General features: G+C 44.6%; 1 protein-coding gene across 1 annotated transcript in view; it reads right to left on the bottom strand.

Annotated features, from left to right (window-relative positions):
- Nucleotides 1-21,894, bottom strand: part of KLB (klotho beta) — a 53,685-nt gene extending 31,791 nt beyond the window's left edge. The window contains exon 1 of the mRNA XM_068268088.1: nt 21,055-21,894. Coding sequence (XP_068124189.1) covers nt 21,055-21,804 — 750 coding nt within the window. The 5' untranslated portion in view covers nt 21,805-21,894. The remainder of the gene's footprint in view (nt 1-21,054) is intronic.
- Nucleotides 21,895-24,374: the final 2,480 nt, after the last annotated feature.

The following is a 24,374-nucleotide window of genomic DNA, read 5'->3' as shown; positions in this document are numbered from 1 at the left end:
CTACATGTGGGTTTGATATGACTGTGTAAAATTTAAAGCTATATGCTAGCTATACACCAGTGGCTCTGGATGCTTGCTTGGCTTACCAAGGGGGAAAAGGGGTAATTTGCATATTTAGTAGCAGTGCATTGTGGGTAACCACAAATGTTTACTTATAGCTGAATTATTGCAGATTTCCTTCTGTTTTAAAAAGGCAAATTACACCAATACAGTGTGCGGCATTGCAGGAAGTGACGACAGCGGAACGCACGATGGAACACGGAAGAGGTGAGTCATCCCCGCCCGCTGCCTCTTACTAATAGTGGCGGCTGCTACTGTGCTTAAGCAGGAGGGGGAGCACACATGGGGGACCAAGGTGAGGGGGGGGGTTCCTGCTGAGCTTAAGCTGGAGGTAGAGCACACATGGGGGACCCAGTTGAGGGGGAGTCCAACTCCCCTCCCCGCCGCTGTGCCCAATACCCCCTTCCTGCCCTCTACCCTCTTAAGCGGCGTATGCTACGCCGCGGGTCGGCTAGTAATAAAATATTTAGATAAATGTAGGAAAAGGAAGGAAAAGAAGAGTCACTACTGACAACGTGGCTAGATAATACATTTTTAGTTCTTACTGTTTACCGTCTAATAAAGGGGCATATTCATAAACCACCCTTACCTAGGTAACGCAGGTTGCGCTATTTGTGCCACATGCTGCATAACTGGTGTAGCATTAAAATTGCTGTGTGCTGCCTGTGAAAGGCATTTTAGCGAATTTGCCACTTAATGTATATCTAGCATGGAGACATCAAGTCCAGTTTTGTTTACAGAGTTACATAAGATATGCGGCTGAGCCAGAGACTGACCACCCAGCAAGCAGTCAAAAATAATACAGTAGAATTCTAAAAAGCCTAGGACATAATGATCCCTGGAACACAGCCAGTACTCACAGATGAAACAAGCTTTTAGATACAGGTGAAGGTCTGTGTATATTAGCTTTTCTTGTTATCCTTGAAAATCATCCAAATAAACATGTAGCTGTAAAGTAGATCTATGATCCATACTGTTACTACGTGGAATATTACAAAGCGTCAGAGGCAGCCAAAAAAGATTAGAGAATCAGAATTTAACCTGAATCACCAGATTGATTAAATGTAGACAAGGCTAAGAAGATTTTTAAGTATAACCCCAGCTTTGTTAAAGATTTTGCACTGCAGAGGTGGGTAGTGAAGCAGTAGGTTTTATAAAGTCTATTACTCAATATTTAACAGTTTTTGCAAAGCATCTATTGTGCCCATTGGCCCCTGAACCTAAAAGGCCCACACAAAGCCCTCCTATGGATGCTGCATGAAGCTCTTTATTGGGGTGTGTGGTGTATTCAGCAAATTCAAGTAGCATAGCAGGTGGTACTCTAGTAACTTGCGCATTACCTAGGTAACACAGGTTGTGCTAACTTCGCAGCATGCGCTACAGAACTGTCGGAAGTACTTAGCGTCTTAGCCTATAGAAATGTTACTAATATTTACTGAATACATCCATACAGTCACTAAATCCCCAAGCCAGGATATTTTTATCAAATTCAATGACCTGATGGGACTCAGGAGCGGTGGTAGGGATGCATACTGATGGCCCGTTTACTCTTGTGCAGTGCGAATTAGTCGCGGAAAATGCAAAAACGAAAACGCACGCGGATGCAAATTTTACCGCGAATTCGTGGGCATTTTCGCATATGTTAATGAGTATGCGAATTTAACCATGTCAATGCCTGTATGCTTTTACATTGATTTTATGCAAAAACGCCCACAAATCTGCGGTAAAATTTGCATACAATGTATTTTAAATATTCTGTTGGCTCTGCCGTGCAGATTTTTTCTGCACAGAAAAACGCTCAGAAATCCTGACAAGTGGAAACAGTTCCATTCACTTGTATTGTCTATGCGGATCTGCATGCAGGAAACGCATGCAGATTCGCTCTAGTGGAAAGGGGCCCTGAAGCATACCTGAGCAGAGAGGAATATGGAGACTGGCATATTTGTTTACTTTAAGGCTGGTTTCACAGTGGGACGTTCCTGTAACGCAGCCCACCGCACAGCAATGAAAAATCAATGAGGCTGTTCACAGTGCGGATGTTGCGTTACATTGTAACGCTGCGTCACAAGACAACGTACTGCATGCAGTACTTTGGACGCGGTTGAGCCGCGTTAGACTGCTTGCACATGCTCAGTAATGTTGGGGAGGAGCGGAGAGCGGCCAGGCACATGGCTAATTATTATGCACTGCACGTTGTGACGTGCAGTGTTTACATCCTGGAGCAGCCGCTCTGTGCGGCGATTGGCCGGCGGGACCACGTGATGCCGCATGCGCACAAGAGTGCGCATCACGGCATCACTGACGCCAGAGTGAGCTGCACTACGTGGCTCACTCTGACGTCCAGATCCAGCACCACCAGGCAATGAGTTAGGGGGACATTATGCGACCTTAACGCCCCCTCTAACGCAACGTCCTGGTGTGAAATTAGCCTTAAACAAGGAAAGTTGCCTGGCTGTCCTGTTGATTCTCTGCCTCTTATACTTTTAGCCATAAACCCTGATCAAGCATGCAGCAGATCAGATATTTCTGACTGTCTGAGTGACTGGCTAAGATAGGCTACAACCATGAAATGAAATGTTGTAGCCTGTCGGCTTCTAGCTGCATTGGATGCCCAAATGACTGCCCTATAGCTGAAATTTAACCGAGGCATCTATTAATCTAAAAATTATAAGTTTCTTTCTGAAAAGTAATTTTGTTCTCACTTTGGCAGACAAATAAATACTGACAAGCATAATAAGACTATCAATGGCCATTATTAACACTAGTGATTGCTGCAACCATATCAGGCTTTGAATGTGAAAGCATAGCAGGAGCACACAGACATCATCAGTCATAGATGGCCACACTGGGGGCTGATCACAGTCAGTGATATTAATGTCATCATCATTATTCTTCACAGACAGACACAGCTAACCCTCATAAGTCACAACCATTGTCCGGTATTTTTCTAACTTTTTAACTGGGTGTGCTGGTAGACACAATGTGAAGTTTCTCAATGTAGAACATTTCTATGGCTTGCTTAGCAACCAATCAGCAGGAAGGAAGGGAAGAAAGAAAGAAACAAAAAAGGGGAAAATTTTTCCTCCTCCCCAGCTGCTTTCATAGTGCAACATATAACAAGAAGAAAGTGAACTGGCAAAAAGTATTTCCCAATAGCCTTTTATAGATAAATGTATGTTCATATCAACAAAAGTCACATGTGTGTAAAATTTTAAAATACATGTTAACATACATAAATAAGAAGTATGTGTCTTCCAGAGTAAAATGAGCCATAAATTACTTTCCTCCTATGTTGCTGTCTCTTACAGTAAGTAGTAGAAATCTGACATTACAGACAGATTTTGGACTAGCCCATCTTCTCATGGAGGGGTTCTCAGGGTTTTCTTTATTTTTAAAAGCACTTAGTGAATGGCAGTTGCTCCGTCCAACTGCCAAAAAAGTGCGCAGCGAGCAGGGAGAGTGGCCAGCATCTTTGTATAAATCTTTTTCAGGGAATGTCTTTGTAAAGAATAAAGGCCATGCTTAGAATCCCCTATGGAGAGATGGACTAGCCCAAAACCTGTCGGTAATGTCAGATTTCTAATACTTACTGTAAGTGACAGCAACATAGTAGAAAAGTAATGTATGGCTCATTTTACTCTGGAAGAAATGAACTTCTTATTTGTATGTGTTTTACATTTTAAGATTTTCGTGACAGTTCCTCTTTAAGGCCCACACACGTGACCAATGACTCCCGCAGGGGATAAGGACCCAACCCCATAGGTGACATCGCTGGGCCAATGATGTACAGAAGTAGAGTAGGCTATATAGCTGATGACATGTTCTGTTGCAATGTGGGGAGGGACGACAGAGCGGCATGTGACGTCGTCATGTAACTTCATGCATTGGGTTGGGCAAGTGACATGAGCCGCGTGCACACAGGTATCAGCTGTTGGTTGAGCAAGTTGATCCACTTGGCGGATCACTTGCTGAGCAGCAGTCGGGGGCCACTGCACACATGCCGATAACAACCACCTCAGCAGACTTTAATCTAGTGTGTGTTTGGAGATTTAGGCCTCTTTCACAGTGCGATGTTAAAGTCACACATAAGAATATGTTTCAACGCAGACTAACGCACAGCAATACAAAGTCTGTGCAACATTCACAGTGCACACGTAGCTTTTGTGTGTAACATGTAACATTATTAGAAAGTGCAGTATGCTGTGCGTTATACATGTTATTAGCTGCGTTGGACTGTTTGCACATGCTCAGTAATGACTTGGAAGCATACTTTTCATTGCCTGTATGCTCTACTGTATGCAACTTTTTTGGGGCGTTGCGTTGTAATTTTGCATTGCGACTAGAACGTCGCATCAAAATGCAACATCCTACTGTGAAAGAGGCCTTAGGGAATATGTGCTCATTATAAATTTGATGTCAGCAATACATTTAAAACAAAAAAAAAGTTAAAAACAGGAGTATCTATAAATTAGGGAAGTTGCGTAGTGCTAAAAAAAAAAAACACAGATAGATCATCCCCAAACACATGAGGATAACTGACAACAGATCAGTAACATGACTGAGTATAAAAACATCGATCATCCTATAGTCTCAGAAGGAATTTGGGAAGCAGTACACCATTCTGTGAAACACTGGCAAACACTGCAACAGTATAAGGATAATGTTCCTTAATGTGAAAAAGAAAATGTTGGGATTTCATTATCTATGGTAAATAATATCATAAAAAGAAACAGAGAATCCACAGAAATCTGTAAACGAGGGACAAGGATGAAAGTCAGTATTGGATGGCAATGATCTCTGAGACATCAATCAGCACTGCAATTTATTTTTTACTGGAAATTACTAAATGGGTTAAAGAAAACACTGTTTGTGAATGCACTTTGTTGTTGCATCTGCAACTTAGAATTCTACCATGCAAAGAAGAAACCAGATATAAATTTGATCCAGTAACACTGCTACCCTCCATGGGCTCATACTTATTTAAGATGGACTGAGGTGAAGGAGAAACCTGTGCTGCAGTGCAGTAGTCTAATTAATACATATTTGAAATTCTTTTTGGAAATCATGGACACAGCATCCCCTAGGCTAAAAAGGAGACCATTCAGCATGTTAGTGCTCAGTTCAAAAGTAAGCCCCTGTGATGGTATAGGCGTGGATTAGTATACATGACATGGATAGCTTTTGAAAGTTGCGCATCCTTGAAGTCAATATTAATATTGAACAGCACAGTAAAGATTTTGGAACAACAAATGTTGCCATTCAGATTTCACCTTTTTTAACCCATTAGCAGCTTCAATAGAGTTATCCTGTTTGAGATAACTGCAATGCTTTTGACCTCAGTCGGCAGAACTTGGCTGTGCTGTAATATCTTGGAATGCTTTGATGTCTCTCTCTGCTAGCAGAAAATATAGAAACTGAAAGCAGAAGTCCTCTGTTATTGTCTCACACTGCCCCCTAGTGACAAGTGGCCATAAATACACATCATTACAGCAGTTCTGTTTAGAAGCAAGGAAATCTAACAAATAAGAAATAAAAAAATGTGCTAAAATAAATTGGCCTGGAGTACGTGAAAATATCTAAATAAATTGGCTGCTTAAGGGTTAAAGAATGCCCTTCTTAAAGTAAACCTGAAGCAAAGCAAATAAAATTTAGTTAGATACTTGCCTGTGTAGAGGGAAGGCTCTGGATAGCATAGAGCCTTCCTGGTCATTACCTCTCTCCCACTGTTCCAGTACCGGCCCGTGCCCTGGTGAAGTTCTTCGACCAGCTTAAAGTCCTCTTCGGTCCTCCTTGTGTGGCCTTCGGGCTCACACTTGCACAGTACAGATGCACTCATCTTTGGAAGAACTCAGGAACCTGAGTACTTAAGAAGGCTGCCCGAGGAGGGTCTAAGAGGTATTTGGTCACTGAACTTAACTGGGACATGTTGCTGGAATGAGGGCACCAATGAACGATGGGAAAGCATAGGTATGTACGGTAACTAACCTGATGCAAGTTTCCATGAGCCAGGTTCACTTTAAGCTAGTCATACGCTGGTTGATCCCTATGTGATTAAATTTGATTGGATAGTGATCAATTACTACTATCCATGGCAAATTCAGCTTGATCAAGCCTTAACTGAACCGCAAGCTTTATGCTGCTCAATGCAGTGTAGTGCTATGGGCTGTTGATCCTCCTCCGCTCCTGTCCCGCCCCCATCACATGTGCATATTTCAACATGTCCAATCAATCGAAAAGTCTATTGATCAGATACAGTGTATGTATGGCCAGTTTCATTTCAACAAGGCAGTGCTAAACAGCATTGGCATTCATTTTAAAATCAGGGCTACAGTACAATGTTTGTGTGCTGAACTGGCCTTTAAAACTGCAGCAATTGTGGTAGTTTACTGAGTTCGCAAACGTTTACAATGAGTCAAGCTCCGTACGCACGTCAGATGAAATTATGCAGAGGCGGCTGATAACAAATGCCTCTGTTGAGAATCCAGCGTGTGTACAGCACCCTCCAACTCCTCTCAACCACTTAGCCAGCAATCCATCCTGGCAGATCACTTCGGTCGAATTATGGTTGAAAGCATTATTCTACCCCCACCCACCGTGTGACGTCACTCCCGCGATGCTTCTCCCCATCCCTCTGCACAGAACAGAACAGTCTGCTCAACCTCAACCCTGCAATGCTGCCCAAAGATCGGGTCCCAATCCCTGTCGGCGACATTTAGGGCCCTTTTCCACTAGTGCGTTTGCGCTAGCTGAATCGCAAAACCGCAAACCGCTAGCGATTTTACAATCGCTACGGTTTGCTTTTTAACATAGGAATCGCGGTAGGTCATTTCCACTACTGCGATTCGTTTTTTACTTGATCGCGATCGCGCCGCGGAGCGACTTTTGCCGCGATTTTGCTATGCAGTGCATAGCATAGCAGAATCGCGGCCGCAAACGTCGGGAAAACGGCGGAATTGCGATTCAGCAATCGCTAGCGTTCAGCGCAAACGCTAGCGACTGCTAGTGGAAAAGGGCCCTAATTGGGAGTGTGTATGGGGTTTTAAGGTGCTTACACATATCCAATTTTGATTAACCAATCACCGGTGTTTCACCACCTCCATGTAGAATTGAGGGCAAAAAGATTTTGAATACAGCACTATGAACCGATTGTGTAGGTAAGCTACCTTTAACCTTACAGTGATAAAATTGGCCAATCAAAACTGGATATGTGTACCAGACAGGCTTTATTAAAATAACAGGGATGAAACACACTAGTAAACATGCCCCTGTCCTAACTTACAAAATTACAATACAAAATGTAAAACAAAAAAAACAAAAAACCCAGGGGGTTTACATGGTTGGCAAATTATTACATTCTGTTTCTGGCTTTTTATCTCATAAATGGAGATGTAACTTAGAAGAAGAGATCAGGTATTATTTGGGCGTACATAAGTAACCAGCGCCGGGAGACTTGGGCGCAGGATACAGCCGGTATATGGCTGATCCTGCTGCTGCACAAGTCCCGACCGTGTTAAAGAGACTGAAGTCTAAAAAAACCCCATCTTTTTATTTAACAAATATGTTTAATATGTTAGGCCTAACTAAACCGCCGCATTCCCGCCGCTGTACACTATCTAAATTCCCCCTAACTCGCCGGGGGGGCAATCCGGGCAGCGCTTCTGTGAGAGGCAGAGCTATGAACCACAGCTTTGCCTCTCAGAGCGTCTATCAGCCTGGATCCAGGGGCATATCTGGGTCATATAGAGCCCATGGCAAACGTGGAAATTGCGCCCCCCCCCCCGCCGGTCAGAGCTGGGGGGAAATTGCACCCCCGCCGGTCAGAACCCCCTTCCCCTAAAAACAACATCCTTTCTCGCGTACATGTGTTGTGGTTGCTTGTGTTTTTTGGCTCGGGATATTGCTTAAGTTACTTTACTGTAAATATCTCTTCTTATTCCCTCTTTGTCCTCTTTTAAGAATAAGCCAAGTGCGCTTACATACATAAATAGCCATGTTCCTCAGATGACAGAATTAATCTGATCTGAGGTCTGAGTGACGGGGAGGCATGGGGCAGACAAGGAGGCGCAGCACAGGGGCAGGGAAGGGGGTGCAGCACGGGGGCAGGGAAGGGGGTGCAGCACTGGGGTAAGTATGGCAGCACAGCATAGGAGCAGTCATGGCGCCCTTGGTGCTTTGGCGCCCATGGCACAAGCCATGCCTGTACCCCTCTAGATACGCCTCTGCCTGGATTGCAGCCTCTCCCCCGCCCCTCTCAGTCTTCCTTCACTGAGAGGGGAGGGGGAGAGGCAGAGATCCGCCGCTGACAGACGCGTGTAGAGGCAGAGCTGCAGCTCATAGCTCTGCCTCACACGGAAGCACACAGGGCAGCAAAATCCACGACCAAGAAAGTTGTGGATTTTGCAGGGGAGAAGGGGGGCGAGTTAGGGGGGATTTAGATAGATTCCAGCAGCGGGAATGCGACAGTTTAGTTAGGGTAAACATATTAAACACATTTGTTATATAAAAAGATGTTTTTTTGAGACTTCAGTGTCTCTTTGAATATTATTCCCCCTCCAGGCCGCCATGGATGGTGGGGAATGAAATAATTTGGCTTCCTATTGTGCTTTAAAAGTAACTTCAGCTCCGTCTTCTGACAGCGCCAAAGTTACTCCCTGTGCACTTAAAGAGAATCTGTATTGTTAAAATCGCACAAAAGTAAACATACCAGTGCATTAGGGGACATCTCCTATTACCCTCTGTCACAATTTCGCCGCTCCCCGCCGCATTAAAAGTGGTTAAATACAGTTTTAAAAAGTTTGTTTATAAACAAACAAAATGGCCACCAAAACAGGAAGTAGGTTGATGTACAGTATGTCCACACATAGAAAATACATCCATACACAAGCAGGCTGTATACAGCATTCCTTTTGAATCTCAAGAGATCATTTGTGTGTTTCTTTCCCCCTGCAGCTATCTTCCACTGAAGTGTCAGGCTGTTTCTTCCTGCACAGTGCAGACAGCTCTGCCTGTATGTAATTCCTCAGTATGTGAAAGCCCAGCCAGCTCAGAGGAGGATTTATCCAGCTTGTAAAAGATAAGAGAGAAGAGAGAAGCTTCCCTAATCTAAATAATACACAGGCAGTGTGCAGAGAGGGGCCTGGAGGGGGGAGATGCATCACAGAACCACAACACTGAAGAACTTGGCAGCCTTCCAGACACAGGCTGACAAGTCTGACAAGAGAGAGATAAGTTGATTTATTACAGAGACAGTGATAGCAGAAAGTGCTGCAGTAAGCCAGAACACATTAGAATAGCTTTTGGAACTTGTAGGATGATAAAAAACAGGATGCAATTTTTGTTACGGAGTCTCTTTAAGTCTCCTGCGCTGGATTCACTGTGTTCGATTATTTGGATGTTATGAACAGCCTTGCATTGAGTTGTGACTGGTCAGCACTGGCCTGGACAAGGTAAATATTGAGTGTCCCTGAAGTAAGTTCATTATACACAAGAGCCAAAGGTCAAGGATAACTCATCTACTGACTAGTGTAAAGACTACAGCTCCTCCTAGGCAGGTGATTGGCTCGTGTCTGTACAAGCAGCAGAAACCCCTGGTTGTCTGATCATTGTAGGAGAAGAAGCATTTATTCCAGGAGATTCCATAGATGCTGACAGGAATGTTTGATTGATGATGAAGCAATTGTGTTTTCACAGCAGTTACGAGTTCTTAATGTTGCCACTGCAGTGGCATAGCGGCTAGTACATTTGTCTTGCAACGCCGAGGTCCTGGTTCAAATCCCAGCCAGGGCACTATCTACAAGGAGTTTGTATGTTCTCCCTGTGTCTGTGTCGGTTTCCTCCAGCAACTTCAGTTTCCTCCCACATCCCAAAAACATACAGATAAGTTAATTGGCTTCCCCCTACAACTGGCCCTAGACATATGACTAGATTGTGAGCCCATCTGAGGAACAGTTAAGTGGCAAAATTATATACTCTGTACAGCACTGTGGAAGATGTCGTCGCTATATAAATGATAATAATAATGCTGTCTTGTGACTATGGCTAGCAGGGGTGCAACAATAGGGGCATGGGCAGCCAAATGGGGTGGGTGGGGGCAGAGTTGAGGGAGCCCATCTGCTTACCCTTCCTCCATCTGATATAGATGTCCATCCTCTAGATCAGGGGGTTTGGCTATGTCTCTTCATAGTATACTACTGGGCTTGTTGGTTCCTCTTGGCTCTCCTCCCCCCATAGCCTTCATAGTTAATTTGTAGTTTGTTTTGTTTGAAATTGATTCAGCAGTCCCGGGGTACGGAACAAACACAGAAATAACGAGCACACGCTATTTCAGGTTGGAGCAATATGCAACACATTTCTAAAATTATTATTATGATATTTATTATTATTTCCCTTCAGTTTTCTTATGCTGAGCTGCACAATTACATAATTTGGCGCATAAAATGTAAAGGTGACATGGAAGCATTCCGGGCTCTGGCCAATGCAGAGTCTGTAGCGTGTTGCTACACGGTGTGTGCGGTACAGGAAGCAATGGAAGTCAATGGACACACAAACATTTTGCAAGTTCTTTGAGGTAGCGGTGTGGTGCGCATGAGCAGGTAGTGAAAATCAATTCAGGCGACGCACTCCCTGTCCAGCAATGTGCACGTTACTGAGGGGGTAAGACATTCTGGGGGGCGGGGTCACTCTGGTTTTTCTTTCCGAGCCAGAGATGGATTTAGATGTAAAGGGCCCATAGGTAAGGTAGTAGATTTGGCGTCCCTATGTGGTGCTTTTGGTAAGCTGAAATGGAGAGGTTAGAGAAGGTGGCAGGTTGGCCCCTTGACACCTACTAGGCCCCAGGCAAATGCCTCGGTTGCCTGATGGATGATCCTGCTCTGGATGGCGCCGTCTGCTGCAAGGACCAAAGTGCATGTAAAAGTGCATTGCGTTGCGGTAGGCTCTTATACCATGCACAAAGGGCTTGATTCATGAAACTGTGATAGCTCAGATCATGGCCGTTTTTCACACGCATTTTAGCATTTGCGTGCGATCGCGAATTTTCGTGTGAAAATTCACATTTGCGCGTGCAAAACGCCCGTGATATGAGTAGCACGGTTTAGTGAATCAAGCCCAATATGTGAAAGGGGCCTTACGAATAGTTATTTCGCAGAATACAATGTATACACAAAACAAAGTAGCTTAGTAACCAGTTCATCTATGAAACAGTTAACATCACACACATATTTATTTTTAATCATCCTTGTTTACACATTGTATGATCCTTCTCTGTGTCAAGTTTACAAGGTTAGATTAAGGCACTGATAAATGTAGCAACTGTGACAACGGGTAATGCTTATTTAGATTTAATCCCATAGTAATCTCCAACTGTAATGAAGGAAAGCAGCCCTGCTGTCAATCTTTCTCTAATGATCTGGGATCAGATGACAAGAGGTAGCCTGTTGTACAGTCACTACATCTGCTTGTGTGACCTTAGTATGATGATGTCTTGCACTATAGCCCACACACTGTCAATCTACTATTTTGGATTAGCTAAGGGCGCGTAAACACATACCATTTCTATGGCCAATGATTGGCCAATTTTACCGTAGTACCGTAGTATGAGGTCCTGCAGATTTTGAATACTGTGAACAGATTGTGTAGGAAAGCTCTCATACACATGAAAGTGGTAGAATTGGTCTATCAAATACCACTATTGCAATTTAAAAACTTTGAAAACATAAAAAGGACACCTGATTCTTTGGAGAAATCCCCAATGCGTGGAAAAATTGAGGGCAAAAAAAGAAAAGGACTGCAATGGCTAAGATGGATAGACAGCATATGTGAAGCTATGAACATGCCTATACACAGCTGAAAGAAGCAGTAATTTACATTATTTTGAGTATTTTCCAGTTTGCTGAGGGCTTAAAGTGAACCCAAAGGCAAAAAAAAAAATGAGATTAACTCACCTGGGGCTTCCCTCAGCCCCCTGCAGACGATCGGTGCCCTCGCAGCTCCGGTCCGATGCTTCTGGACCCGCCGGCGACGACTTCCGGTTTGGCCGTCACCGGCCGACAGGCATGGGAACGCGAGTGATTCTTCGCGTTCCCTGCCTGTATATCGCCCCCTATGCTGCTATTGCGGCCTCTGGCTTCTGGCCTCTATAGCAGCATAGGGGGCGATATACAGGCCGGTGACGGCCAAACCGGAAGTAGTCGCCGGCGGGTCCAGAAGCATCGGACCGGAGCTGCGAGGGCACCGAGGGAAGCCCCAGGTGAGTTAATCTCATTTTTTTTTTTTTACTTTAAGAGGAGCTGTTAGGTATAAGGTCTCAGAGAAAATAAACACATATATCAGTAGCTAAAGATTGGCTGTACTTACATTACATATGCATTTCACTGTCCACGTTTGGATTTCACAGAATTTGTATATAGTATATGCAGAGATAGATGCTCCTGACAGCTCATGGCAGGCTCCATGTTTTTCTGTCAAATGTGTCGTCATGTCCTGCCTGCTTCCTGATCACAGATAAGCTCCTACTTGAACAACACAGTGTGCAGTGAATATTAATGAGCCATGTGGCTAGGAACAATAGCTGACTCCTGCAGAGTACTCTGCCCCGAGATTTATCAGTGCTACATGCTGGACTGATTACAAGCTTCTGTAACGTCTCATTAGCAGCCGAGGGGAGGGCCCCAGAATGCTTTGCAGTTTAGTATGCGGCTTGCGTCCTTATGGGTCTATAACAGACTTGCTGATAAGCACACATCAAAGGTAACTGAGATTTTTATCTTCACTAATGGCTTTTGGGCTTCCTTCTAAACTGTTTAACACAGGAGAATAGAGGTTTAAATTAGCTTCTGCAGCCTGACAGTTACTCTTTTAGGTTATCTTTAAGCCTCATCTACACGGTAAAATTTTCCATTAGATCGACCGGTGATCTGATAAGAAATTGCATCGTGTGTAGACATCCAAATTGTTTCGGATCAATTTTTGCGATAGATTTTGCAATGATAAGTACCCAAAATCTATTGCAAAATCTATCGCAATCCGATTGGACCAGTTGGAAATTATCTAATAGATCCGTCTAATAAATCCGATCTGACAGAAAATTGTACCGTGTATATGAGGCTTGTTAATAAGGTGTGAAAACATCTCCCGGGAGAAAACTGAGGGAAAAAGTAGAGAGGCCAGTGACGCATTCTAAACTTCCCACCACACTACAAAATGAATCTATACACTTATAGATTGAGTAGACTTTGTGTATCTTAAGATGACCATACACTGGTTGTTTTTTTACTTCGATCGATCATTATAACCAATAAATGAATCAAATGGATCAAAAATTAAGTTGTAATTTTGATTTGATGAATATCGGCCAATATTCGATCGAATTCTTAAAATGAATCGATTGAGTATGTCGGGTTATTTCAATCAATGGACCAAGAATCGAGAGCTTTTCATTATGTTTTCAATCGAACTAAATGGTTAGCTCACATTGCCGCATTAGAAGTGAGGCATATGTCCATCAGGCATAACACAATGCATACAGTGGGTTACTGCATAATGCCCATGTAACGCATAGTGAAGCATACTTCTCATTGGCTGTATGTTTCACTGTATGCAACGCATAGCACACATAGGGGTTGATTCACTAAAGCATTACTGATATCACGCGATCTGCCACTTGGCGGTTTGCGCATGCAAAGCATTATTCCGCGTGATAAAGGAAGGTTTGCACTCGATCACGCGCTTGTTTCACACGCGCAAACCTTCCTTTATCACGCAGAGTAATGCTTTACGCGCAAAAACCGCCGTGCGTGGCAGATCGGGTGATAACTGCTGTGATAGCAGTTATAACGATTTAGTGAATCGAGCCCATAACGTGAGATGTGACTTTCCCCTTGTTTTTGCAGAGAACACAACGCAGCTTCCCATTGTGAAAGTAGCCTTATGCTAGGTACACGCAATGAGATTTTCTGGCAGATATACTGCCAGATTGATTATTTCCAACATGTCCGATCTGATTTTCCTTAGAAGTGAACGGAAAATCAATCGGAAATCAGATCAGATATGTTAAAAATAATCGATCTGGCAGTAAATCTGCCAGAAAATCTCATTGTGTGTATTAAGCATTACTTTGGAGTGTGTCACAGCATGCCACAGTCTGAGAGGAGTATAAATGAACTATAAACCAAAGATGTCCACGAATTACTACTTACCCACTGTACCCCTACCCCACCCCCTTCCACGTCCCCCATTCCCCCCTGCTTTGGCAATGCCTGTATGAATCTTGGTCATGCCAATAAAGCTATGTTTGATTTGATTTGATATATGTTTACAAGATCACATATAGCAATGTTATAGACCACTCACAGCTCTAGAAAATGAACAGTACAGATTTCAGTTTGACTAATGACTAGGGCTGAAACCCAATTGTTTCTTGTTAAAGGAAGGGGGAATACACACAGATGCTAGACTCTCATCACCTGAGATGACTTCATCATATTTTTGAGAGAATATTTTACATTGGAGGGGCACAGCTAAGGTTTTGGTGGCCCCAAGCAGTCCATAACTTGATGCCCCCATCCATGAAAGACGAAAAAATGGGTATCCCCACCACAAAACAAAGCCACAGCGAAAAATGGGCATGGCCAAAACATGATGTGGGAGGAGCCAAATACTAGCAGTTTCTAGGCTAAATTGCACACAGAGCGAGAGCGTAAAATGCGCCCCCCCACGTGGAGACAGGTATAGGTGCCCCCAGTATAGGTAGCCCGTATAGTTGCCCCCAGTATAGGTTAGATAGGTAGGTGCCCGTGGCGAGGTTAGATAGGTAGGTGCCGGCAGTATAGGCTAGATAGGTAGGTTCCCCCAGTATAGGTTAGATAGGTAGGTGCCCGCAGTATACGCTAGATAGGAAAGTGCCTACAGTATAGGTTAGATATGTGCCCGCAGTATAAGCTAGATAGGTAAGTGCCCAGAGTATGGGCTAGATAGGTAGATGCCCCAGTATAGGTTAGATAGGTAGGTACCCCTCAGTATAGGTTAGCTAGGTAGATGTCCCCAGTATAGGTTAGATACAGGGCTGGGCCAAGGCAGAGGCGAGAGAGGCTCCAGCCTCAGGGAGCAGTGTAGGAGGGGGCGCACAACTCACTCAGCTATCATTCCCCTATTGTGTTTGAAGCAGAGAGAATTAAGAAAAGGGGATACATGTAAGCCAGATAACTAGACATTAAGGTGTTGGGGACCCTGGGGTGCCTCTTAGGCTAATAGCAATCAGTGTATGATGGCTGGGGTGGGAGGGATGGAGGGGTGCACTTTGGTGTCTCAGCCTTGGGTTCAGCCTTGGGTGCTGGAGGACCTTGTCCCAGCTCTGGTTAGATAGGTAGGTGTCTCCAGCAATAGGAGAGCGGGCAGAGCAAAGTTTCAACTCACCTGCCTCGATCCTGCACGCAGCCTCTATCTTCTTCCTGTCCCGGCGTCTGTCGCATCGGTAAGAGCTCCCCCTGTGATGACATGCGGTTATGTCATCACAGGGGGCACTGTTACCATAGCGACAGACGCCGGGACAGGAAGAAGATGAAGCCTGCGTGCAGTATCGAGGCAGGTGAGTTAAAAGCTCTGCCCGCTCCCCCCGCCGCTCCACACACCCTCCGGCCACTCCGCCGCCAGCAGCAGAGCTAAGCCCCCCCTTTGTGTGAGGCCCCAAGCTGGGGTCTGTACAGTGCTCATTCATAAAGCTGTCACGTGGCACAATCACTGGTTCTGTACAATGATTATTGAATGTGTGTTTTGGGCTTTAGTACTGGAATTGTAGCACTCAAGCCACTGATCCCATATGAAGAAGCTGTGCTATATGACCATAATTCCTGAAGGAATGCTCTCTAAGGCTCTGTTCACATCTAAAATCACAATCACTGGCGCCAGTGTTTTGCGATTTTGTGAGTGATTTTTTTAGCGGTTTCCGGCTCTTACCTGCATGCTACGATTTTTTTGTAAAAGCCCTTTTCTCAGTGCTTTTGGAGAGCGATTTGTTTTTTTCACTTCCTGGCGCAAGTCAAGAAGTGAACTTTTTGACCCGGAAAAGAATAAATATAATGGGTTCGATTCACAAAAGCGTGCTAAGTGTTAGCACGCCAGTGAAAAGCCCCTTAGCACGTGCAAACTGCCTCTTCACGCGCTAATATGCGCGTAAGAGTTTTCGCACGTTAAGTTTAGCGCTGCACACGTAAAGTTTTGCGCATTGCTTCGCGTGCAAAATCATCCACTTCTTGTGCTAAGTAGCGTGATAAGCATACTTTGCATTTGAAGAGGCTGATTTTGCACGCAAACAGAACGTAGCACCGTATGCGTGCACCACGTTACATGGTGCGTGCGCTAAAATAGCCCGTGAACAGTAACAGCTTTGAACAAGCTTTAATCTCTTTATTTTTTATCTCAACTGACTCCAATCTCTCATGAGCTTGTTTATATTCTTCACTTCTGGGTAGGAAAGAAGAGGATTTTGAAGAGCATATTATCCTCACATATGCCTTATATACTTTATTCACAGCATGGGGAATAGAGTTATAAAGGTTCCCATGAATCCAGTTATCTGTCTGAAGATATAAGAAAGGAGTTAGCACCTCCATGTGTGCAGGTTCCCTGTGATCACTGCCAGACCAGCCAAGTGCAGCTGCTGCAAAACGTGATGGAGTACACTGGAGAAACTTGCCCAATCACTAGTGTTTTTGGCATGATAAGCTGACACTAGTATTAGGGCTGGTTCACATGGGCGTCTGCCCCGCATTTACCGCCGGCGTTCGGGACTCGGTGTTAACCGGGCTTTTACCGGCATTTGCGAACGTGGCGTTCAGATCCCAATTTTCCGTGGCATTCGAAGCGACCCTGGACGCTACATATAGCGTCCTGTGATGGTTAATTGCTGCGGCTAATGTCCCCATGTGGGGGAGAAAAACACTGACTGCAACTGAATGCCAGGGAAAGCCACTGAAAGCTTGAACGCGACGCTGCCGCAACGACGCCGAACGCAACACCACTGAAAGCCGGGCAGACGCCCTTACACGTATGCAGAGCTGGATCATCCACAAGGCAATTCTAGATAGTCTATGGGCCTGGTAGATGCCAGCCTCCACCAAATATAACTAAAGAAGCCAGGTGATCATCAGCACTGGGCAAAAACTGCTATCTTGCATAGGGCCCCATCTCATCGGTTCACACTTGTTTAAAAAACGTATCTGTGGCCCTGCTTTTTGGCCTGGAGCTAAACCGGAGCCACGGATACCAATGTTTAAAATAGCGTCTGGATCTGCCCGATCCGTTTGGAAAAACTGAACGGCAAGTCCGGATTTGCAGGTTTTTCACAGACCCCGGATACACGGAGGGGTAGTGAAAGGCTACACAAAAAACGATCTCCCTAGTCTACACAGAGAACTTTTGCACACAAAACAGGTAAAAACGGATTGCCTACTGCCTGCTCGACCCCTCTGCGTCATCTATTATCCAATAGAAACACACATGAAGAAAGGACATACGTTTAAACAGACTGGAAAACGTATGCTACAAAAGGACAACATTTTGAATAACTGATCAGTTTTGCATCAGTAGAAAAACTGATCAGTTTAAAACGGATCCGATCTGCAACTGGACAAGAGTCCTCTTCTGCTTGTATGCCACACATAGGATCTTTCAAGGTAAGTTAGCTCTCCCATTTGTGGGACAATTGTCAGAAGCGCTCCCTGTGGGAATTGACTGTATCTGCATGGGTTTCCTCTGGGCATGCCAGTTTCCTCCCACATACCAAAGCTTGTAAGCTAATTTGTTCCCCCTCAAAAAATTAGCCTAAAGGTGCCCATTAACTGTACAATTTCACAGCCGATCATTTGTTTCTGGTAATCGATCAGAAACAATCGGTCGAGCACGTTAACTGACAAATTTCTGCTATCCAATCCAATTATATCGATGTGAAAAGATCGATTCCATTAATTTGATTTAATTGCTTAGTGAAAATGTTCCCATTAAGGAGCATGGCCGATTGTTTCCGATTGATTACCACAGTGATCTGGTTACGATCGATTGGCCATGGAATTGTACCGTTAATGGGCAGCTTTATACTATGTTAGGGGTAATAGACTAACTATGGTATAGATTAGATTGTGAGCTCATTTTAGGCCCTTTTCCAATTGCCATGTTTTGATATGATTTTAGGATCGGATGTGATTTACTAACCGCAAGGACACCATGATTACCATAGTAATCACAGAGCCTTTTAACCACTTGTGTAATTTGATAAACACCAATGGGTGCTTGCTGCATTTTTTTTCTGCATTAGCATTTGGTTGAAATCAATGGGGGCGCTTCCTCTGTTAGAAACAGTGAACGCCATCGCACAGTGAAACCACAAATACATGATTATTGTGTCGCAACGTTCACAAATTATGATTGCATCGCACTGCGTTTGCGACCGCAATCGGAAGTGGAAAAGGGCCCTTTACTGGTAGAACTATATAAATAAGTAGATATTAATAATCTGCTGGATTTCTGTAGACACAAATTTTTACAGATTCTATTTCTGTTTGAGAAAAAGCTCGGATCCGGCAAAAATCTGTACAGCCTACTAATTGCCAATGGCCGAATCCAGCTCAAAATCTATAACTTTCTTGATTAGAAGCAGATTGGATATGCTGGAAGTATAGATTGAAATACTGGCTATTGTTCCATGTGTATGTCCTTTCGATCTATGTTTTTAAATGATCAGAAATCTGACCAGAATTTGGAAAAATCCCATAGGTGTGTATGCTAGCATAGGCGACTGATGTCATATCTGACTATCGATCTGATCAATCACTTGCATAGAATTTGAAGCACAAATAGCATGGTGTGTACCCAGCATTATAAACTGCATTCTTCCCTTATGCTATTTGGCCCCCTGTATCTGGCCCTCTGTATCGTTGGCTCCATCTTGCTTAGTGTGTAGTGACACGTTTCATAAGTATGTAAGGGTTATGCCATTTTAATTGACAGAGGTGTTCCTGCATCCTTTACCCTAATTAAGTCACTGATGAGTATCTAATGCCTGGCAAACACCATTAATATTACTTAAGGGGCCCATACACTCAGCCGATTTTCTGGCCGACCGATTGATCCCGATCGATCGATTGCAAATCGGTTGGCCAATCGACCGATCGATGGCCGATTTCGATCGATTTCGATGGATTTCCATCGAACTGGCAGGGTGGAAAATTTAGGTCGATCTGATGAGATTGCTTATCATTTTGCATTGGCCTTAATGGAAATCTGATGGCAAAAAAATGCCATCAGATCAAATTTCAATAGATTTCAAACTGAAATCTATTGGAATTCTATCCTGGTAAAAAATGTTCTAAAAACGCATCAGATAGATCATCAGATGCATTTCTTATCTATCTGCTGCCAATCTGACGAGTGTATGGGCACCTTTAGTATTTATATAGTGCCAACATCTTCCGCAGCACAGAGTATATTGTCTTGTCACTTAACTGTGTCCTTCAAAGGGGCTCACAATCTAATCCCTAGCATAGTCTTATGTTCTGGATACACGGCTCGATTCTGAGCTGATTCGATGGTTAGATAATTTCCGACATGTCCGATCATCTTTCGATCGTTTTGCCGCTCGATTTGTCATTGAAGTGAATTGAAAAAAAGATAAGAAAAATGAGCGGAAGATGGGAGAATCGAGCAGGCAAAACGATTGGGCGCAGAATCGAGCGCCAGAATCGACCCGTGTATTCCCAGCATTGGGCTTGATTCACTAAACCATGATAACTCATATCATGGCCGTTTTCGCACGCATTGTCACTCACAAAATGCACAATGGTGCACGCAAATTCGCGATCGCATGCAAATGCGAGCAAAAACAGCTGTGATATGAGTTATCACAGTTTAGTGAATCAAGCCCACTAGGTTTATTTATGTATCACGCAGTGTGTGTATCCTAGTCTAGGGCCAATTTAGGGGAAGCTAATTAAGGCCCAGTGCACACCAAAACCGCTAGCAGATCCGCAATACGCTAGCGGTTTTGGGAGCTGATTTCAGAGCGATTCTAGGTATGTTTAGAGAGGTTTTCTAAACATACCTAGCGGTTTTGGGTGCGTTTTTGTGTAGCAGATTACACATATTGTTACAGTAAAAGCTGTTATTGAACAGCTTCTGTAACAAAAATGCCTGGAAAACAGCTCTGAAGTAGCGTTTTTCAGATCGGTTTGCGTTTTTCCTATACTTTACATTGAGGACGAAACGCTTCCGAAAACCGCAAACGCGCAGCAGGAGGCGCGTTTGCGGCTTGGCAAAAACCTCAAACCGCCGGTGTGCACCATCCCTAACTTATCTGTATGTTTTGGGGATGGGGAGGAAATTGGAGTGCCAGGAGGAAACCCACACAGACACAGGGAGAATACACCATGCAATTTTCCATCAGATAGACTGTTCAAATGGATTAGTTCTGACAAGTCCGATCTGAGTTCTGATAATTTTTCTGATCAATTTTGTATAGAGGTGATTGGAAAATCGATCAGAAAAATACTTGGAAATGAGATCAAACCTGTTGGAAATAATCGATTTGACCCATCTATCTAAAAGAAATTGCTCTGAGGGACATTGCACGGTTTATACCAGGCATAAGCTATACAGGACTTTTGTTATCACTATAAGGGCAAAGAACAAGTCCTACCAGCCACTGAAAGAGCACAATCACTAATATTATATCTCAAATGCTGCCTTCCACCTAAACCATCTGTACCACACTATTTCCACCGCTGTGTACCACTGGGGGGAATTTACAAACAGCATATGCATGCTAAATACTTGTTAAATTGTATCCAATAACAGTATGTCACATTGTATGGAGTATCTAATGCATGTTTAGAAATGACACTTTGTTGCTAGACGTTTGGCAACATTGTAGCTATAAGCTGAGACACATCTGTGGTGTCTGACTGGCACACAAAACAAGTGACGCTATTGCTCCATACACTGACTTACCTTGATGAGGTTATGTGTCACCTCTGCCACCTTGGCTTCCCCGCCTTTCACCCAGGGCGCGTGGATACCTGTGCCGTACCCATGCCAGGCGACCAGGTAAGGGTTGTGCATAGTGATCCAGTACTTCACCCGGTCGCCAAACCGCTGGAAGCAGAACCTGGCATAGTCATTGAAGAGATGGGTGACACTCTGGTTTGTCCAGCCCCCGTAATTGTCCTGGATGGGCACCGGAAGGTCCCAGTGGTACAGGGTGATGATGGGCACCATACCTTTGCTGAGGAGAACATTGATGATACGGTCGTAGTAGATGACCCCCTGCTCGCTGGGTATGCCGTTTCCCTGTGGGAAAAGCCTTGACCAGGACAAGGAGAAATGGTAAAAATCTACCCCTAAGAACTCCAAGGCTGGCATCTCCTTACGCAGGAAGCTGCTTGAGATGTCCTCAGACTGCCCAGCTGTTCGGTTGACAAGCCGAGACTGGTGGGATTTCATAAACTGGTCCCATACGGACTGTCCTCTGTCGGAGTGGTCATCTTCTCTCTGCAGTGAGGAGCTCCCTACACCCCACAGAAAGTCATTGGGGAAAGTCCTGTGGTTGTTGAACATCTGGCTTTCATTTAAGGGGTTCACCTGACTGAGCCTTTCCCAGACCTTCCTGCCTTCTCCTGGTCTTCCAGTCACTTGCCTTGCACAGATCCAAACCACAATGATCCAGAAGAACTTCAGCCCAAATGTCTCCATGGTAGGCATGGTCTCCTGGCTCTGGGTCTCCTTTCATTCATTAGGACACAGAAGCATCCATCAATGGCCAGGGGTCTGCAGGGAGAGAAGATATGCCAGTAGCTCTGCTCTGCTGTCTTGTGCAGCGAGCAGTGCTGTCTTATCTCAGCACCTCTATACAACTCAATTGTAAAAGTGCTGTCAATGATTAGCTTGAACTGTGCACAGGAGGGGTCGCTGAGGGAGGGGGCGGTGTGTCCTTGCACCAGCTATTGAGAGGCTGATCTGCTTTCATATTACCCAGGCAACATATTGCAGAACTTTGCTACCTACTTTAATAAAGCATAATCCTTGCAAGATTACATAACCAAATCATTCTGAAGTCACAGGTTCCAGGTCTCCATGTGGGCTTCAAACGTCAGCTAAGCAGCCAACCACAAGCCCGCCACCAGCTTAAAGGGAACCCAGGCTTCCATATGTATTTCCAATACCAGTTGCCTGGCTGTCCTGCTGATCTCTTTGGCTACAATAGTGTCTGAATCACACCCGAAACAAGCATGCAGCTAATCCAGTCAGACTTCAGTCGCAAACATCTGATCTGCATGCTTGTTCAGGGTCTATGGCTAAAGTATTAAAGGCAAAGGATCAGCAGAACAACCAGGCAATATGCATTGTTTAAAAGGAAATAATAAATATGCCAGCCTCAGTATTCCTCTTGCTTTAGGTTCCCTTTAACTGCAACATGTATGATGTGTTGTTACAAGATCCCACCATGCCTGTTGAGCCTTTGATAGTCTCCACTGATGTTACACACCCCATCATGCATTTCATGTGCTTCATTGGAACTACAATACCCAGCGTGCCTCACCAGTTATTGACAGATTGCCATGGAACTACAAGTCTCATCATAGCCAGCTGGGAGACTATCTCCTCTCATTCTTTGGCAGTGTAAATTATAGTATGTAGTTTCACCAAAGCTTGAGAACCCCGAACGTCTACAACGCTTGTACCCAATACAGAACACCCACTTGTTAATCAGGTTGTGCCTACCCTAAGAAAATGGTGATTTATGACTGTAGATAAAACTCATGATTAGGCAAACACTTCAGTTCCATGGAATAGAGGTGTTGTTGTGTATTGCTGGAATCCGCTTCTACAGTTGTGCCATAGTGCATGAGTGTAGATAAGATAATTTATCTGTCTGAATGCAAATTGATACAGCGTAGCGAAAGCGCTACATTTTTGCAATGCAAAAAACATTTCCAAATTGTATTCATCAGAGGCATCAGCCTTGGTGACACTTGTAAACACAACAGCTGTTTTTCTGTTTGTAATGTACTTGTTTTACATAGATATCGCCTTTTGTCTCTTGTAGACTTCATCCCTGTGACAGAGCAAACAGAAACTGATCCGAGCTCTTATCGCAAGGGAGATAGTGTTATTAGCCCAGCAAAGTACTGTGGCTGCCTGCCTGCCTGGCCTGCCAGATATGTATCAGCACAAAGGGGGAATATAATTAGCCTCTGTATTACAGACAGTTCCCTGCTTACCAACAGGTTCCCTTCTGGGAGATTGTATGTAATGCTGGGAATACAAGGCTGGATTCTGAGCCATTTAGGCCCGGTTCACATTAGCGGTTGTTTGCCAAACGGACCGGATGACCTGACCGGATCCGGACCGGATCCGGATCGGAACCGTACGGTTCTGATCCGGATCCGATCCGGATCCGGTCAGGTTGCATCAGGTGGTAATCAGGATGCGATCCGGATCCGTTTGGCAAAGTTAACGTAAAAAAAAAAAAAAATGTTGGGGTCTGGGAGGTCAGCAGAAGGGGGACCTGTGGAATCAGGCCCTCTGCTGTTTAGCACTCACCTCCACCTCCGACATGCTGCCAACATCCTGCCAACATCTCCAGCTCGTGCTGCTCCACTCCAAAATGCTTGCCCATGTGTCCCCAGCCAATATCGCCGCAAAAATCCGCATAGGAAGTGGGGTAGAACATCCGGATTTCTCAGCCAGTGTGTTGTGCGGCCTCCGGTTCCCATTTGTTTGTATTGGCCGGATGGTGCAGTCCGGCTCCGCCCCGGATACGGCTGCCGGAGGGGCCGGATGAAAAAATAGCGCATGTTGGAACGGAGGCCGGAGTCCGGATCCGGCCCGGATCCGGTCCGGCTCCGGTTCTGCAGAACGGACCCATGTGAACGGACGCATAGGCTTTAATTGCTATGCCGTGCGTCCGTTCCGTCCGTTCTGCAGGCGGTGCGGCTCCGGCACGGCGATTCCGGAGGGCCACCGCAAGTGTGAACCGGGCCTTAGATGGCTGGATAGATAATTTCCAACACATCCAATCTCCTGCCCGATCGTTTTGCCGCTCAATTCTGCATTGAGGACAGTGGAAAAAGATAAGAAAAACGAACGGAAGATAAGAGAATCGCCTGTGGAATCGAGCGGGGAATCAATCGAGTGGGAGAATCAAGCGGCAAAATTGAGCCAATTATGCCCAGCATAAGAAGACTCCGAGATAAAAATGATAAAACGTGGATAAATTATTCAGAACTGGAACCCACTAGCAGGGCTTCAAAGTGCTTGTAATCTGAAAA

The sequence above is a fragment of the Hyperolius riggenbachi genome, chromosome 1 (genome assembly GCF_040937935.1).
Source record: "Hyperolius riggenbachi isolate aHypRig1 chromosome 1, aHypRig1.pri, whole genome shotgun sequence".
Lineage (NCBI taxonomy): Eukaryota > Metazoa > Chordata > Amphibia > Anura > Hyperoliidae > Hyperolius > Hyperolius riggenbachi.
The sequence above is the reverse complement of the archived record's forward strand: the minus strand, read 5'-3'. Positions and strand labels throughout refer to the sequence as shown.